The 17,830-nt window shown below is 46.7% G+C and overlaps 1 protein-coding gene across 1 annotated transcript in view; it reads right to left on the bottom strand.

Annotated features, from left to right (window-relative positions):
- SHROOM2 (shroom family member 2) overlaps nt 1–17,830 on the bottom strand; it is a 155,807-nt gene that overhangs the window by 66,461 nt on the left and 71,516 nt on the right. Inside the window, exon 2 of the mRNA XM_030305710.1 lies at nt 15,572–15,723. Coding sequence (XP_030161570.1) covers nt 15,572–15,723 — 152 coding nt within the window. The remainder of the gene's footprint in view (nt 1–15,571; nt 15,724–17,830) is intronic.

The raw sequence follows: 17,830 nt of genomic DNA, 5'->3' as shown, positions 1-17,830 counted from the left end.
GGATGTGCCAGGACAGGAGAGCACAAGTGCCCAGTTTGAGGGCCTGGCTGAAACCACTATGCCATACTTGGTTCTTAGTGGTATCCACCCTGGCCACCCGCAGAGCCATGGGCACTAGAAGTGAGTAAATGCGGGGTGCCGGGGTGGCTCAGGTGGTTAAGCATGCGACTCTTGTCTTCCGCTCAGGTCCTGATCTCTCACGGCTCGTGAGTTCAAGCCCCACATTGGGCTCTGTGCTGACGGTGCAGAGCCTGCTTGGGATTTTCTCTCTCTCCCTCTCTCTCTGCCCCTCCCCTGCTCCCTCTGTCTCTCTCACACACAAAGTAAACAAATAACCTTAAAAAAATTTTTTTTAAATAATAAAATACAGAGGTGCCTGGGTGGCTCACTCGGTTAAGCGTCTGACTTCAGTTCAAGTCATGATCTCACCGTTTGTGAGTTCGAGCCCCGCATCGGGATCCATGCTGACAGCTCGGAGCCTGGAGCCTGCTTCAGATTCTGTGTCTCCCTCTCTCTCTGCCCCTCCCCTGCTCATGCTCTGTCTCTCTGTCTCAAAAATAACATTAAATTTTTTTTAAAGTAATAATAAAATACAATGAAATCTCAACCAAAATTGTACCGACATTCTTCTCAAAGCTAGAACAAACAATCCTAAAATCTGTATGGAACCACAAAAGCCCCGAATAGCCAAAGTAATATTGAAAAAGAACACCAAAGCAGGAAGCATCATAATCCCAGACTTTAGCCTCTATTACAAAGCTGTAATCATCAAGACGGTATGGTATTGGCACAAAAACAGACACATAGACCAATGGAATAGAATAGAGAACCCAGAATTTGACCCACAAATGTATGGCCAATTAATCTTTGACAAAGCAGGAAAGACTATCCAATGGAAAAAAGACAGTCTCTTTAGCAAATGGTGCTGGGAGAACTGGACAACAACTTGCAGAAGAATGAAACTAGACCATTTCTTACACCATACCCAAAGTAAACTCAACATGGATGAAAGACCTAAATATGAGACAGGAAGCCATCAAAACCCTAGAGGAGGAAGCAGGCAACTACCTCTTTGACCTCAGCCCCAGCAATTTCTTGCTCAACACATCACCAAAGACAAGGAATTAAAAGCAAAAATGAACTATTGGGACCTCATCAAGATAAAAAGCTTCTGCACAGTGAAGGAAACAATCAACAAAACAAAAAGGCAACCGACAGAATGAGAGAAGATATCTGCAAAGGACATATCGGATAAAGGGCTAGTGCCCAAAATCTATACAGAACTTATCAAACTCAGAAGCTGAAAAACAAATAATCCACTGAAGAAATGGGTGGAAGACATGAACAGACACTTCTCCAAAGAAGACCTCCAGATGGCCAACCGACACATGAAAAGATGCTCAATGTCACTCACCATCAGGGAAATACAAATCAAAGCCACACTGATATACCACCTCACACTGGTCAGGGTGGCTAAAATGAACAAATCAGGAGATTATAGATGCTGGCGAGGATGTGGAGAAACGGGAACCCTCTTGCACTGTTGGCGGGAATGCAAACTGGTGCAGCCGCTCTGGAAAACAGTGTGGAGGCTCCCCAAAAAATTAAAAATAGAACTACTCTATGACCCATCAATAGCACTACGAGGAATTTATCCAAAGGATACAGGAGTGCTGATTCATAGGGGCACATGTACCCCCATGTTTATAGCAGCGCTATCAACAATAGCCAAATTATGGAAAGAGCCTAAATGTCCATCAACTGATGAATGGATAAAGAAGATGTGGTTTATATATACAATGGAATACTACTTGGCAATGAGAAAATGCAATCCAGCCATTTGCAGCAGTGTGGAAGGAACTGGAGGGTATTATGCTGAGTGAAATAAATGAGTCAGAAAATGACAGATACCGTATGTTTTTGCTCATATGTGAATCTTGAGAAACTTAACAGAAGAGCATGGGGGAAGAGAAGGAAAAAAATAGTTACAGAGAGGGAGGGAGGCAAACCATAAGAGCCTCTTAAATGAAGAGAACAAACTGAGGGTTGATGGAGGGGGGGGAGAGGGGAAAATGGGTGATGGGCATTGAGGAGGGCGCTTGTTGGGATGAGCACTGGGTGTTGTATGTAAGCGATGAACCATGGGAATCTACCCCAAAAACCAAGAGCACGCTTTACACACCGTATGTTACACAATTTGACAGTAAATTATATTACAAAGATTAAAAAAAAAAAAAAAGCATTCCCTCTGGAAAAAAAATAATAAATAAAAACAAAGAAGGGAGTAAATGCAAAATGGCATACAGCAAACCAGTCCCGAATCACTCCTTCCTGTGGGATGTCTGCTACGGTCGAGACAGCCCCAAGACAAATATCGAACGGGAATGAATAGGGACGCTACCGAAAGAATGCTCCCTCCTTGGCCGCAGTCAGATGTAAGCCAACTGGAGAGACCGGTAAGGAAGCCCATTCTGGGAGGGAGAAACACAGAGGGTGATTTCTGGCCTCGCAAACAGCCATGAGGGGCGAATGGGAGCGCCAGAGCCACAAAGGCCTGTGCAGCCCAACCCAGAGATGCCGAAGGTCCTGCTTCTGAGCAGGTGCTGTGGGCAGGGATGTGACAGATGCACCAGCAACGCCCCACGTTGAGCCTGGGGCTGCGCAATCCCAGAATCACTGGATAGGCAGTGGGGCTTCGTCCGTGCTCACACCAGGCCAGGGTCAGCCCAGTGTGTATAGGAAAGGAACCCTGTTTGTTCAAATGGCTGTTGATGTTTGGAATCCTTAAAACACATGCTTATTGTAGAAAATATGGAATATTTAAAAATTAAAAGGCCGGAAAGACACCCAAGGAAAAGAAGCCATGATCTAAAGACAGCCCTCTGCACGACCTCCTCTCTGTCTCTAGACAATTTGGAGAAGCCTGCAGACTCCGTGTCTCCATTTCACTCTGCGGCCCGCCTGGTTTTGGGAGTATTCTCTCATGCCACTGTCACTCTTCCCAAATGGCACCTCCAATCAGTGCTTACTATTCCTTTCATATAAATACAGAAAAGCCATAGTACTGGCTACGAACATTTTCTGCTCCTCCAGATGAAATTATTCATCCTAATGAGGGTTGTTCCCCCGAAGCCTTTCCCACAAATTACATACCAAGATTAATAAAAATTTACTTCAATTTTTAGAAATAATTTTATAAGCCAGGTAGTCTTTGGGGGATTTTTGGAAGGACAGGGTTTACACCACAAATATGAAAAATGCTAGCATATCATTTAAAATTAAGAATGAATCCAGGGGCGCCTGCGTGGCTCAGTCAGTTAAGCGTCTGGCTTCGGCCCAGGTCATGATCTCATGGTTCGTAAGTTCGAGCCCTGCATCGGGCTCCATGATGACAGCTCAGAGCCTGGAGCCTGCTTTAGATTCTGTGTCCCCCTCTCTCTCTGCCCCCCTCCCCTGCTCGTGTGCACTCTCTCTCTTAAAAAAGGAATTATTAAAATTAATGCTTCAGTGAAATGTTTGTCATTCTCATAAAGAACAGAATCCCTTCCTTGCCTAAAAAAAAATTTCGTGAGTGCTGGGTTATTTTCATAGCCTTTTAGAATGAAGCCAACAGGCACCACCTCACAAAACAAACAGTCTGTGCTTGGTCACCACAAGCTGCGTCAGCCTGACTGTACTGGGCCCGCTGGCTGGGAGGCCGGGGAGGCCAGAGGGGGAGGCCAGGTGCCTTGGCTTTGGGTGTTCATTGTGCTGGGCGTTATGATGGGATCTGGGGCTTTTAGGCAACCCTGGGGTTGGGGAAGGCTCCTTGGCGGGAGGAAATCAATAGTGATCCGTTGGGGGCATCTTAGAGAAAAGAATCAGGGGGCCCGAGGGGGGAAGAGGCCTGGATTTCAGAGAAGGGGTGGTCTGGGCAGGACTGCAAAGGTGCCTCGGTGACCCGTGGGTGAGGGGAACACCCCTGTGTGAAGACTTTAGAATTCAAGGAAAGGAGGGGGCACAGGCCAGCAGGGGAGGTGGAAGGTGGTGGGGGGGGGGGAGCGCGCACTGGAGAGGGTGACTGCAAGCACCCTTTTTAGTCGTTCAAAAGGAAACACATAAAAACCAGCACTCTACAAACACAAAACGAACCTTGTTGTGACCCAGCCAAGCCTGTGGATGACTACGTCCTGACCAGCCTCTCCCTCTGCTGGTCTGTCCGCCTCCTGCCAGATCAGCCTCCTAGCCACGCTGCTCTAGACAGCTCTTGCTCTCACTCCGGAACCTTCAACTGCTCGCAGCTGCCACGGGAGCCCGAGCTCCCACATTCTCAGGCATCTAGCCAAGCTGTGGTCTGGAGGGTGCCCCTGGGCCAGCAGCGTGGGCATCAGCTGGAGACACATGTGGGCAGGCTGGTGGCCTTGCACTAGCCCTCCCGGCAGCTCAGAGGCAAGCTCAGGCCCAGCACCGTTCTGCCCCCAGCCACCTAGTCACCCGTCCCCCTGCAGTCCGTTTGCCTGCACCCCCTCTGCCCTTCCCTGGTATTGCCGATGTAGGACCAGATTTGCGGCTCAAACCTGGCTCAGCCTTCCAAGGGCAGGTCAGTGGCCCAGCCTCAGGTAAGACTCTGCTGCAGTCTGCTTCCCGGCCTCCGCACATCTGTTGGCTCACCACCTGTCACAGCTTTCCCAATCCAGGCCTATGAGAGCACCCTCAGCAGGCAGCTCCTGGACGGCAGGACCTAATGGTATGCTTGCACGGAGCGCTTCTAACACGTTACACGAATGTATGAAGACACAGGGCCGAGCACTCGAGAAACGGCAAAGGGCTCCCTTCCCCGGCGGTGGTCAGACAACATACTGCTGTGGACGGTGATGTCATGCTGGACTGAATCCATACAGTCCTATGGGATGCGAGCCACAGAGTTCCTGCCTTTATACATGAGAAGAATTAAGATAAAAATTCCCAAACGGCCTAAAGAGCTGAGACTGATACAGGACATCAAAGCTGCATTTGGAACAAACGCCAGGCTGAGAGGCAGCATTCCCACAGGATGAAAGAGGCAGGGCGCCTCTCCACGGGCCCGGGGCACCCCTGGTCCTTCCCCTTCCCCCAGTAAGGGCGGGTGCATGGTTCTTCTTTCAGCCTTCGGCGCTCTTCCCGGGTGCTTCCGCAGAGAAGCCTGTGCACAAATGTCACATAACGGGGGCGTCTGGGTGGATCGGTCGGTAAAGCGCCTGACTCGTGATTTCGGGCACCGTGCTGACAGCACAGAGCTTGCTTGGGATTCTGTGTCTCCCCCTCTCACTGTCTCAAATAAACGTTAAAAAGATACATATATTTTTTTAATGTCACATAATGAACGCAGGCAGAACTGGAGCAGACCAAAACGATTTGGTTTTTCTACTAACTTTTAAAATCTTCAGGTCAATAAATCTATTCATGTAAGAAAAAAGGGGAAAAAAGACCATCTCACCCACCTGTGTTCACAGTACAGCTCCTCGAGGGACTAATGCCCGAGCAAGTTCAACTGAGTGTTTCAGAAGGGCGCCAGCCCAACCTACTGGCTACATTTCAAGAGAATGGATTTTCTGGCAAAGAAACTCGGGATATTCAAATGTGCAACCATTAGTAAAACTAATTATAAATAGCTCTAAGCATTAGCAACAGTGCTGATGAGTCATATATGAAAGAAGTAAAAAAAAAAACCTTTCTCTGCATGTCTTAACATATCAGAAAAAATCGATGTTTGCACGATAAACTTTATAAACATCACTTACACGCTTTGCAATGAAAAACAAAATCTTAACTTTGTTCCACTTTCTATTTGACTTAGAATATGAAATAACCTCACTTAATTGGAAATTCACCTGATTAAATTGCTCAAGCCATTCAATGAGCCTAAATTGGAATAGAAGCAACTTTTCCCAAAATAAAACAACTCTGATCTGCATGGTTTTCTTTTTTCTCCTGATTCCATTTAATAACCAAGAATGGAAAACAGCCCCAAGACAGGGTGTCTGTCCAGTGTAAGTCTCTGGGTTTCCTCTGTCTAATAAGAAAATGAGCATTTGCAAATGGCTATAACCCCCAACATGCTCGAAATAGAAACTTTTCCCCTGAGACTCGAACAAATGATGGCAGACCCTTCGAAAGCACAGGTTTTTGCCGACACCCCCACCAAGGCACACACCCTCCAGCAAAACACATATATGGTTTCTGGCCCAGGAAGAGCTCCTGGGAGGGAAGCGGGGAGGAACGAAGCCTGCCGACGCCCTAGCCCTGCCTGTAATCCTGCCGCATCGCCACGCATAGCTGCTTCCAAGAACATCGGTGCCAACCAATGTCAGGGCTGCGTGCAGACCCACCTGCTGCAGGACAGCTCCAAGGAGCCAGGAGCAGAGGGGCTCCCAGCACAACACAGGGGCAGTGTGGAGTTCACTGCAGCTTAGTGGCATCCAGAAAACAAAGCAGGCTGCAAGAAATGTGCTCCTGGCGAGCACAGCTGTTGTCACTAGATTTGAAAGTCCCTTTCTTGAAATCTCTAACTCGGCCCGAAGTCTGGCTAACCCTTTCAGCCTCCAGCGAAGAACCTCTACCCTTGGGTGTTAATCTGCTCCTGAACGCAAGCTTAGGGGCTGTAATTAGAGACACAAAAGGATTTAGGGCCGCCGGCAAAGAGGCAGAAAATCACACGAACCAACCCTATGGATAATCCTGACCCGGCAAAACTACCTGCAACACCGGATGATGGTTTGAGAGTACCATAAATGATGAGGTGGGCAGGCATGCTTCGTTGTAACCAAAACTATCTGTTTCCATACAAAGTTGAAAGAAAAAAAAAGTCCGAGCAGTTGCAAGCTTTCCAAAGTAATGGATAGCGTGGTATTTAAAAGAAATTTTCCCGAGGATATTTGAAATTATATGTACATTTTAGAAGCTGAGGCTATGGTAATTTTGCCTCCAAAGAGAGAGAGGAGGACTGTGTCCCAGCACTCTTCATGCCATTTCAGTGCACATTCGATAGGATCAGAGCGCAGCAGCCTTAACCCCAGGTCTGAGCAAGACGCCCCCTTTCCCAACACTCTGTGCGCATCAGGCAGACCCTGAGCACATCTCCCACAACCGAGGCTGATCTACTCGGCTAGTAGGATCAGGAAAATGCCACAAGTGACCCAGTTTCTGGTGTTCACCTGTTCCGAGCCCGTCTTAGGCCATGGTGTACCCTCTGTGCCTGCGCAGGACAACAGCCGTGGCTGTCTGTAAAAACAGGGGCACAGGAGCCACTCCAGACCCGCCCGGCAGCCCTCCCAGGGAGGTGGCCTGGACACACAGGACAAAGGCGCAGATGACGACTGTCAGCGACACAGAAGAAAAGGTTACCACATCCGCCCGGAACTTCCCCTGAGTAGCACTTCCTTCCTCAGCCAAGCAAAGTCGGAACAACAGAGTAGCCTGGAGGGCAGATCTAGGCAGGAGCTTTGGGCTCAGCCTCTCTTCATGGCCTAACAGTTCACCTGACTCCCGGGCAGACACCCCCGCCCCCTCCCTGACCACCTGGGCATCGTGCAGGAGAACAGATGTGCACTTGGTGGGGATCACGGTTACAGGTCTCTGTTTCCAGCTGACCCCACATGGGGAGAAAGGAAGCGCTCTCTCTCTTGTGTCTGGGAAAGAAACTTCACAGGGAGAGATAAGAGCCACTCGCACCTCCTGACTCACCTTCCCTTCCCGGCTCCTAAGCGATGACAAGATAGCACTGCCCACGGCCCAGGAAACCAGACGCCACGGCTTTGTCCAAGCGGCCCCCCTCGATCCCATCCTGCCTGCTCGCTCCCCTGATCACCACACACAACGAAACAAAACAAGCCTACGGGTAAGATCTCAGATATACTAGCAGGAAGGAGTTAGCATGTGAACCGCTGTTTCTACTCATGAAACTCTGGGTACGTAGTTTGCGCGGAGGTACATTTCCCCAGAACCTCCGAGAACCACCATACCTGCACTGGCCACTCTCAGTCTTTGTCATAAATGTCAGCCCTTCTCTGGGCCTCTGAGGACGGGCTGGGAGTACAATCAAGTTAAATAAGAGTTGAGCAAGCTAATTCATCATTTGGCCATACTCTCGGGCAGGGCAACACAGGATATTTATGTGTTTGTGGTTCAGTCTATGAATAATTTACAGAGTGCCTTTTTTTTTTTTGAGAGAGAGAGAGAGACAGAGAGAGAAAGAGAGAAAGAGAAAGGGGGCACAAGTGAGTGAGGGGCAGAGAGAAACAGAAGCAGGGGCAGAGAGAAACAGGGCTCACCCGAAGCAGGGCTTGAGCTCACTCGATGTGGGGCTTGAACTCACAAACTGTGAGATCATGACCTAGCCTGAAGTCAGATGCTTAACCGACTGAACCACCCAGGCACCCCCAGAGTGCTTTTTTATAAACTGGTCGGGTTTTGTCTGTTTGTTTGTATTTTTAAGAGTACATGATCTACTTTGCAGCTGTACATAAAGTTCTAGAAAATGCTAACTGATCTGTGGGACAGAAGTCCGGTAAGTGGTTGCCTGGGGATGGAGAAAGAGGAGAATGGCAGGCTTTAAACAGAGATTTAAATTTAGGCAGAGAAGAATACACGTTACCAATTCCAGAGAAATTGTTTTAAAAGTACCCACTGGTGCCTCTGTAATAAGGACAATGTAAAACTCAGTTTGAAGTTTTAGTGGTCCTTCCTCTGAGCATCTTCAGGATTTTGTAGCAGTGAGTTGCCATGTGCTGGGTGACAGCAACAGACCCTAATACTAATTAACCAGGTTACAGAATTTCATTCATGTTTCTGAACAAAGCACCATTTCAGACTTTTAAATTTTTTTTTTTTTTTTTGAGAGAGAGAGAGAGAGAGAGCAAGCAGGGGAGAGGGGCAAAGAGACTAACAGAATCTCAACACAGAGCCAGATGTGGCTCCAGCCCATGACCCTGGGATCATGACCTGAGTTGAAGTCAAGAGTTGGATTCTTAACTGAGCCACCCAGGCACCCCTTAGACTTTTTTCTATTAGGCAAAAAATAATATCGACATATCGTATTAAAAATTAATACAAAGTTATTTTAAAAATTGTTGTAATACCTAAGTGTTATTAAAAGTATTTCAAATTGCACAATGGTATATGTCAAATATATATTTTAAAAAATGATCAAAATAAAGTATGTTTTCATAAAAACAGAGGTGAACAATCATGATCTTGTTATACGTATTGCTTAAAACATTAATTCCCATCTAAACCCGAAAATTATCCTGTGCACCCCTCATTTAAAGAAAACTGGACACACAGAATGCAAAAGTGGAGTTCTACACAGTGGCTCCCATCAATCCTTTGGGGCAAAAGTCTCTTCCTTCTCCCCAAGGGTCTTTTAGATAACTCGTCACCTCCGTCAGCTAGCAGGCGCCCTGCATCTCCTCCCTGTCCCTCCACTGACCAGTTCTCTGTGGCATAGATGCTTTGCTTGGAACAGAATTCGGATCATTCTGATATCCTTAAAGATGTTCCTCTACTTTAAAAAAAAAAAAAAAAAGCTTCTAAATATAAGGGAAGACGCCCAACTTCACTCATAATGAAAAGTGCCCATTTAAATTGTTTTGAATTTTTAAAAATGTTTATTTTATTTTTGAGATAGAGTGTGCATAAGAGAGAGAAGGGGAGGGGTGGAGGGAGGGAGAGAGAATCCCAAGCAGGGTCCACACTAACAGCGCAGATGCGAGGCTCAACCTCACAAACCGTGAGATCATGACCTGAGCCGAAATCAAGAGTCAGATGTTTAACTGACTGAGCCACCAGGTGCCCTGAAAAATGCTCATTTAACCAATGAAGCCATTTTTCACCCGTCACATTCGAAAAGAGTACAGAACTAAACTGAAAATAACCTCTGCTAGAGTGGACGTGAGCCTGAAAAGCGGCCCGAGAAATTTGGAGGTGGCTGTCGCAGTTCGTGCTCCCGAAACTTCTGATTCAAGAACCCCAGGTTGGAAATGGACTGCAACGACCTGTACGTACAGGTACAGAGACTCGGGTACAGAGACACCACATGCTGCAGTTACAGGCTTTCACCAGAAGCACCAGAAATATCCGTCTACAGAGGTTCTGTAGAACAGCGGAGGATCCAGACTGTGGAGCAGCGTGGGGTCGTTAAGAGAAATCGCGACTCAGACCTCAGCGCAGTCAACCCGGAACGATCTCCGCGGATACAGACGTTAAGTGCACAAGAACGTGTGTGATACAAAGAAGCCCAAGATCAGCAGTGAGTGCCAATGCTGCTCTCCGGAGACACACAACAGAGGTGCAAGGCCCCTGGTCCACCCAATGCCCTTCTGAGCCCGGGGAGTCGACTGCGCCCTGGTGTTACTTTAAGAACTGAATAAATGCAGAATACATGTTAGCCTTAGAGTATATCGTAGCCAGCACTCCAACACCCGCCTTCTTAGGGTCCTTCTTCTTGTCCCGATCACACAGCAATAAACAGACCTTCTCTGGGGCACTGCCTAGAACAGAACAGGGTGCACAGCTGACGGTTTCCTGGGGACCAACCCTCCTGCTGACTCCTACGGGCACAGGCACACTGAACCCCCAAAGCTTTTCCTCTTTAAAAATGCAACGAGCTGAGGTGCCTGGGGGGCTCAGCTGGTTAAAGTGTCCGACTCTTGGTTTCAGGCTTAGATCATGAGGTCATGGTTTCGCAAGTTCAAGCCCCGTGCTCGGCTCTGTGCTGTCAGCGCGGAGCCTGCTTGGGATTCTCTCTCTCCCTGTCTCTCTGCCCTACCCCACTCACACTGTCTCTCTCAAAATAAACTTAATTTAAAATTCGTTTTAAATTAAGAAAAACATTTTAATATAAAAAATTAAAATAAAAATACAGTGAGCTTTTTTTAATGCTAGTTTTTATTGTTATAAACATAACTTGTGAGTATAATAATACAATTTATAAAGTACTATAAAAGTAATAAGTAATACGTTACTTAAATGTACACTGAAAAATGTTTAAGATGGTAAATTTTCTTTTTTTTTAATTGCTCACCATGATAAATATACTTTTATTTATTTATTTTATTTTTTATTTTTTTAAATTTTTATCCAAATTAGTTAGCATATAGTCAACAACGACTTCAGGAGTAGATTCCTTAGTGCCCCTTCCCCATTTAGCCCATCCCCCCTCCCGCACCCCCTCCAGTTACCCTCAGTTTGTTCTCCATATTTAGGAGTCTCTTCTGTTTTGTCCCCCTGCCTGGTTTTAGATTATTTTTGTTTCCCTTCCTTATGTTCATCTGTTTTGTCTCTTAAAGTCCTCATGTGAGTGAAGTCATAGGATATTTGTCTTTCTGTGACTGACTCATTTCACTTAGCATAATACCCTCCAGTTCCATCCACGTAGTTGCAAATGGCAAGATTTCATTCTTTTTGATTGCTGAGTAATACTCCATTGTATATATGTACCACATCTTCTTTATCCATTCATCCATTCGATGGCCATTCGGGCTCTTTCCATACTTTGGCTATTGTCGATAGTGCTGCTATAAACATGGGGGTGCACGTGTCCCTTCGAAACAGCACACCTGTATCCCGTGGATAAATGCCTAGTAGTGCAATTGCTGGGTCGTAGGGTGATTCTATTTTTAGTTTTTTGAGGAACCTCCATACTGTTTTCCAGAGTGGCTGCACCAGCTTGCATTCCCAAGATGGTAAATTTTCTGTTATATGTATTGTACCACAATATCTTTAAAAATTAAAACTAAGAACAGGGCATCTGGGTGGCTCTGTGGGTTAAACGTCTGACTCTTCCTAAAAAAAATTTTTTTTATGTTTATTTATTTTTGAGAGAGAGAGAGGGAGGGGGAGAGAGAGAGAAACAGAGCACAAGCGGGGGAGGAGCAGAGAGAGAGGGAGACAGAATCCAAAGCAGGCTCCAGGCTCTGAGCTGTCAGCACAGAGCCTGACACGGGGCTCAAACCCACAAGCCGTGAGATCATGACTTGAGCCAAAGTTGGACGCTTAACCGACTGAACCACCCAGATGCCCCCTCTTTTTTTTTAATGTTTATTTTTAAGGGAGAGAGAGACAGAGTGACGGAGAGATACAGACAGAGACAGTATGAGTGGGGGAGGGGCAGAGAGGGAGGGAGACACAGAACCTGAGGCAGGCTCTAGGCTCCGGGCTGTCAGCACAGAACCTACGTGGGGCTCGAACTCACAAACCATGAGATCATGACCCGAGCGAAGGCAGACGCTTCCGATCGAGCCACCCAGGCACCCCCTTAATCCTCTGACCTTTGATCTCAGTTCAGGTCTTGGGCTCACGCCCTATGCTGGGCTGCATGCTGGCGTGAAGCATACCTAACAAACCAACCGACCAACCTTGTGAGAATGGGACATACACAGTTCTCTGACTGCTCTTACGTGTTCCACTCACCTGGACTTCGTGGGGCGCCTTCCCATGTCAGGAAACGCTGACATCATTGGTAACAGCAGCACTTTACAGTTTGGGTGGTCTCTAATTCACTTCAGTAATTTCCCTTTGCTGAGTATCTAGGATCCCAGAAACGAAAATTGTGGGTCCAAGACCTGCCTTTTGAAACATGTCGCCAAACTACTCGCCGGAAAGTCTGTCTAACCCGTAGTCCAATCGGCATTGTATCAGATACATGCTGGTTCCCCACAATCTCACCGATGGGTCTCGCTAACTGTTAGATCTCTGCCAACAAGACAGCCAGAGCCTACCATCTCAGGGGGCGCCTCAGGGGGCGGGATAGGGGGGCTGGCTCAGTTTGTCAGGCGTCTGACTCTTGGTTTTGGCTCAGGTCACGATCTCACAGTCCATGAATTCAAGCCCCGTGTCGGGCTCTGCGTTGGCACAGCAGAGCCTGCTTGGGATTCTCTCTCCCTCCCTCTCTCTGCGCCCCCCCCCCCCGCTTCCCAAAACAAATAATAAATAGACATTAAAAAAAAAACTACTGTCTCATTTTCAAGTAAACCTGCAGATTCCTATGAGAGACGATAGAGGGCAACCTCAATCAGCTGGGGAGCTGGTAAGGACTCCCCGAGGCAGTTGATAACACCCAGCTCACCTCTGTGGAGCACACTTCCCTTCGCATCATCATTACTGCACTAAGCGCCACTAAATCCTAGAACACGTATCCTGCCTTAGAAAGGTCGTTAACGTGACCACAAAGGAATAATTATACAATATGACGGAGTCTCCCCTATCTCATCCTCTCCAAAGGGCTCCCAAACTGCCCATCTAAGAGTTTATTTTTCTGATTTACAGAGAAGGTAGTCTGTACCACTTGGAAATGAAGTTGTTAATTCAGTGTGGCAATGAAATAGAGTTTTTTCTTCCTTGTTTCTGAGCCTCCTCCTTGGATATGGTTTCAGTCAAAAAAAAAAAAAAAAAAAGGTGAGGGGCGCCTGGGTGGCTCAGTCGGTTGAGCGTCCGACTTCAGCTCAGGTCATGATCTCACGGTCTGTTGGTTCGAGCCCCGCGTTGGGCTCTGTGCTGACGGCTCGGGACCTGGAGCCTGCTTCGGATTCTGTGTCTCCCTCTCTCTCTCTCTGCCCCTTCCCCGCTCATGCTCTGTCTCTCTCTCTGTCAAAAATAAATAAACATTAAAAAAAAATAAAAAATAAAAAGTGAATTCCTTTGGGAATAGGCTTTCAAGTCTACTTGTACTAAAAATGGAAGTAAATGCTTCAGTCCATTTATTTTTTTTAACACACTTTTAAAAAATGTTTATTTACTTATTTCTGAGAGAGAGACAGAGAGAGAGCGAGCAAGGGAGAGAGAGAGAGAGAGAGAGAGAGAGAGAGAGGGAGACACACACACACACACAGAATCCGAAGCAGGCTCCAGGCTCCGAGCTGTCAGCACAGAGCCCGACGTGGGGCTCGAATCCACAAACCCATGAGATCATGACCTGAGCCGAAGTCGGACGCTTAACTGAGCCACTCAGGCTCCTGAGTCCATTTATTTTTTAAAATTTACACTTAAACTTGAAAGAATACACTAATTCCACTTAAAAAAAAAGAGGAGGGGCATGCAAACACTTTAGTGTGAATGAGCCAACTACAAAATGCAAGGTAGAGAATTACTTCTATTTGAAGACAAGAAATCACAAGTACCTTTATGGGGGTTCAGGGTCGCTCCTGTGCATAAAAACATCACGCCCCTCATTCCCCTTTTCTAACCACTTCAAGTCCTCCAAAGTTCTGCAATCTGATTTGCAGGAACAGGCAGCTCGCTCCCCCCAGACCTCAGCACAGCGCTAGAAACTCCTGGTAGCTGACAAGTGTACAGGCAGCCCTGCACCATTTTCCTTTAAGGCGAAAACGCAGTAGCCTGCCACCTTGTGGAAACAAGAGGTAACAACACTTCATCTGAAGCGTCTAACAGAATAACCTACATATGGCTGAAGAAAAGAGAAAAGCATTCTAACAGGCACATGAAAAGATGCTCAACGTCACTCATCATCAGGGAAATACAAATCAAAACCGCAATGAGATACCACCTCACACCGGTCAGAGTGGCTAAAATTAACCACTCAGGAAACAACAGATGCTGGAGAGGATGTGGAGAATGGGGAACCCTCCTGCACCGTCGGTGGGAATGCAAACTGGTGCAGCCACTCTGGAGAACAGTATGGAGGTTCCTCAAAAAACTGAAAATAGAACTACCCTCTGACCCAGCAACTGCACTACTAGGTATTTATCCAAAGGATACAAAAATGCTGATTTGAAGGGGCATATGCACCCCAGTATTTACAGCAGTAATATCAACAATAGCCAAAGTATGGAAAGAGCCTAAATGTCCATCAATTGACAAATGGATAAAGAAGATGTGGTTTATGTATACAATCGAATATGTTCCATCGTGATGAAAAAGAATAAAATCTTGCCATTGGAGCAGTGTGGATGGAACTAGAATGTATGATGCTAAGCGAAATAACTCAGAGAAAGACAAATATTATGTGATTTCACTCATAAGTGGAATTTAAAAAACACAACAGACGAACCCAGGGAGAGGGAAGGCAAAATAAGATAAAAACAGAAAGGGAGGCAAACCGTAAGAGACTCTTAAATACAGAGAACAAACTGAGGGTTGACTGGGGTGGTGAAAATGGGTGACGGGCATTAAGAGGACACTTGTTGGGATGAGCACTGGGTGTCATATGTAAGCGATGAATCCCTGGGTTCTACTCCTGAAACCAAGACCACACTGTACGTTAACTAACTTGATTTTAAATCAAAAAATGAAAAGAAAAAAGCATTCAAATTCACTTAATGTATCAAATAAACAATGCATAGTACTAGAAGAAGGCATCTTTTAAGTTTTGGACGCTGGATTCACCCTTGGCCAAGGAGTAGAATTTTATGGTCATGCGCGCGCGCGGGCCCGCGCGCGCGCGCACACACACACGCACACACACACGCGCACACACACACACACCCCTTAAGTCCAAACCGGGATTTGCTTGCAGTGATACAGATCAGCAGACCTGGCTTCACCTTTTGCTATTTTACTCACTTCCGTTTGTGAAAATGGCACGAGGGGTGGGTCTTACCTTTTCACTACCAGCTTCAGGGTTTTATGAGAGCCCTTCACCAGGCAAATCGCCTCCTGTCTAAACCCTGAGAGACCAATGTCGTTGATGCCGACGATCTCGTCCCCGGCCAGTAACTTGTCCACTGCCGCAGCTTTACTTCCTTCTTCAATCTGCAACAAAGACGCACGTGCCATGAGCCTCCAAACAAGCAAAGCAAGTCCCCAGAAGTCAGCCAGGAGCAACGTGCCTGTGACGTGTGCCGCCCACAGCTCTATGACTGGCTCTGGGATCGGCCAGAACCCCATCTAGGCCCTGAGGCTGCGCGGATTCCTATTTGACGGATGAGGGACACATCCCTCACCCAGCGCTTGTCTCTGCGCGGACCTGGGCTACCTTCACCGAGGGAACAGGAAAGAGCGCATGTGCTCCGGAACACGCACGACCCAAAACGGTGGATCTAAAGATACAGGGCCCTTTTCTGGAAATCCTTTATCCAAACAATAATGATGGGTTATTTTTATTATGTACTATTTCTCATACATTAATCCCAGACCTAGATTCTTGTAACTGCTTTACTGAGAGAGAGTTCAAATACCACAAAACTCACTCACATAAATATACAAGTGAATGACTTTCTAGTATATTCACAGAACTGTGGAACCATCACGTCCTAAACCCAGAAGAAACCTGGTAGCCGTGAGCAGTCACCTCCTGATCCCCTCCAGCCCTGGCCACCACTAACCCACCTCCTGTCTCTATGCATTTGCCCTTGCTGGATAGCTCACAGAAAAAGGATCCTACAGGGGCGCCTGGGCGTTTCAGGTGGTTAAGCGTCTGACTCTTGATTTTGACTCACGTCATGATCTCACGGTTTGTGGGATAGAGCCCTCCATTGGGGTCTGTGCTGACAATGTGGAGTCGGCTTGGAATTCTCTCTCTCCCTGTCTCTCTGCCCCTCCCCTGCACTCTCTCTCTCTCTCTCTCAAAATAAATGAACAATGGGGCGCCTGTGTGGTTCAGCCAGTTAAGCATCCAGCTCTTGATTTTGGCTCAGGTCATGATCTCATGGTTCATGAGATCGAGCCCTGTGTCAGGCTCCACACAGGCAGCATGGAGCCTGCTTGGGCTTCTCTCTCCCTCTTTCTTTGTTCCTCCCCCACTTGTGCTCTCTCTCTTTCTCTCATAATAAATAAATTTTAAAAATTAAACATTTAAACAAATAAAAAGAATTCTGCAACATGTGGCATTTTTAAAAACGTTTATTTATTTTAAGAGAGAGAAAAAGAGAGTGCCCACTCAGGGGAGAGGCAGAGAGAGGAAGAAAGAATCCCAAGCTGGCTTTATGATGTCAGCACAGAGCTCCACTCAGGGCTCAAACTCATGAACCAAGAGATCATGACCTGAGACAAAATCAAGAGCCAGATACTTAACCAACTGAGCCACCCAGGCGCCCCGAGAAATCTTGGTCTTTAAATACTAAACCTAGTTTTTTTCTATACAGTAATAATAATCTCAACAGCAATTAACCCTGTCTGCTTTCTCTACTAGTGCTTGGCAAACTATGGCCCATGAGCGAAATCCAGCCAGATGCGCACCCCCCCCCCCGCCTTTTTTGTAAATAAAATGTTACTGCAATAGAACCACACCCACTTGCTTACATATGGCTACAGGACAGCAATGAGTCGCCTGGCCCACAAAGCCAAGAGTATTTACTACTTGGCTTGTTACAAAACAGTTTGCCAACCCCAGTTTTATACCAAAAAGCAATTATCTTTACAAACTGCTAGGAAAACCGGTGAACAAAGTTAATGTTTGTGAGACTATCTGTGTACAGTCTGAAAGGTCACTGCCTGACTGTTTGCCGTGGCCAACCTAACAGTTACTTACAAAGCCCTCACAAAGCAGTAGAGCAGTACATCTTTCCTCCGGGTTAAAAAACTGGGTACTAAGCAACTTACATGCCTCAGTTCTGCAAGTGAATGATAGTTGCCTCAAATCTCCGCTTAAATCTAAGGACGACGTTTGAACTCTCAGGTTAACCAAGCAATTACTCATTGTAAGTCAACACCATCAATGCAAGTAAACGGCCACTTCTTAACCGAATGGATGGCTTCATATTTTTGTTAACAACTGGTTTCAAAAGTCTAGACAATTTTATCCCAACACAGTAACGGACACGTTGTAAATAAATTTCCACCTGCCCAAGATTACACGTTCAGCCAGGTACAGTCAAGGTGCAGGTGGCATTCAGTGGAGAGCTTAGGTTTTTGACACGTC

This window comes from Lynx canadensis, chromosome X, assembly GCF_007474595.2.
Source record: "Lynx canadensis isolate LIC74 chromosome X, mLynCan4.pri.v2, whole genome shotgun sequence".
Lineage (NCBI taxonomy): Eukaryota > Metazoa > Chordata > Mammalia > Carnivora > Felidae > Lynx > Lynx canadensis.
Note: the sequence above shows the minus strand (reverse complement) of the source record. Positions and strands in the feature narration are given on the sequence as shown.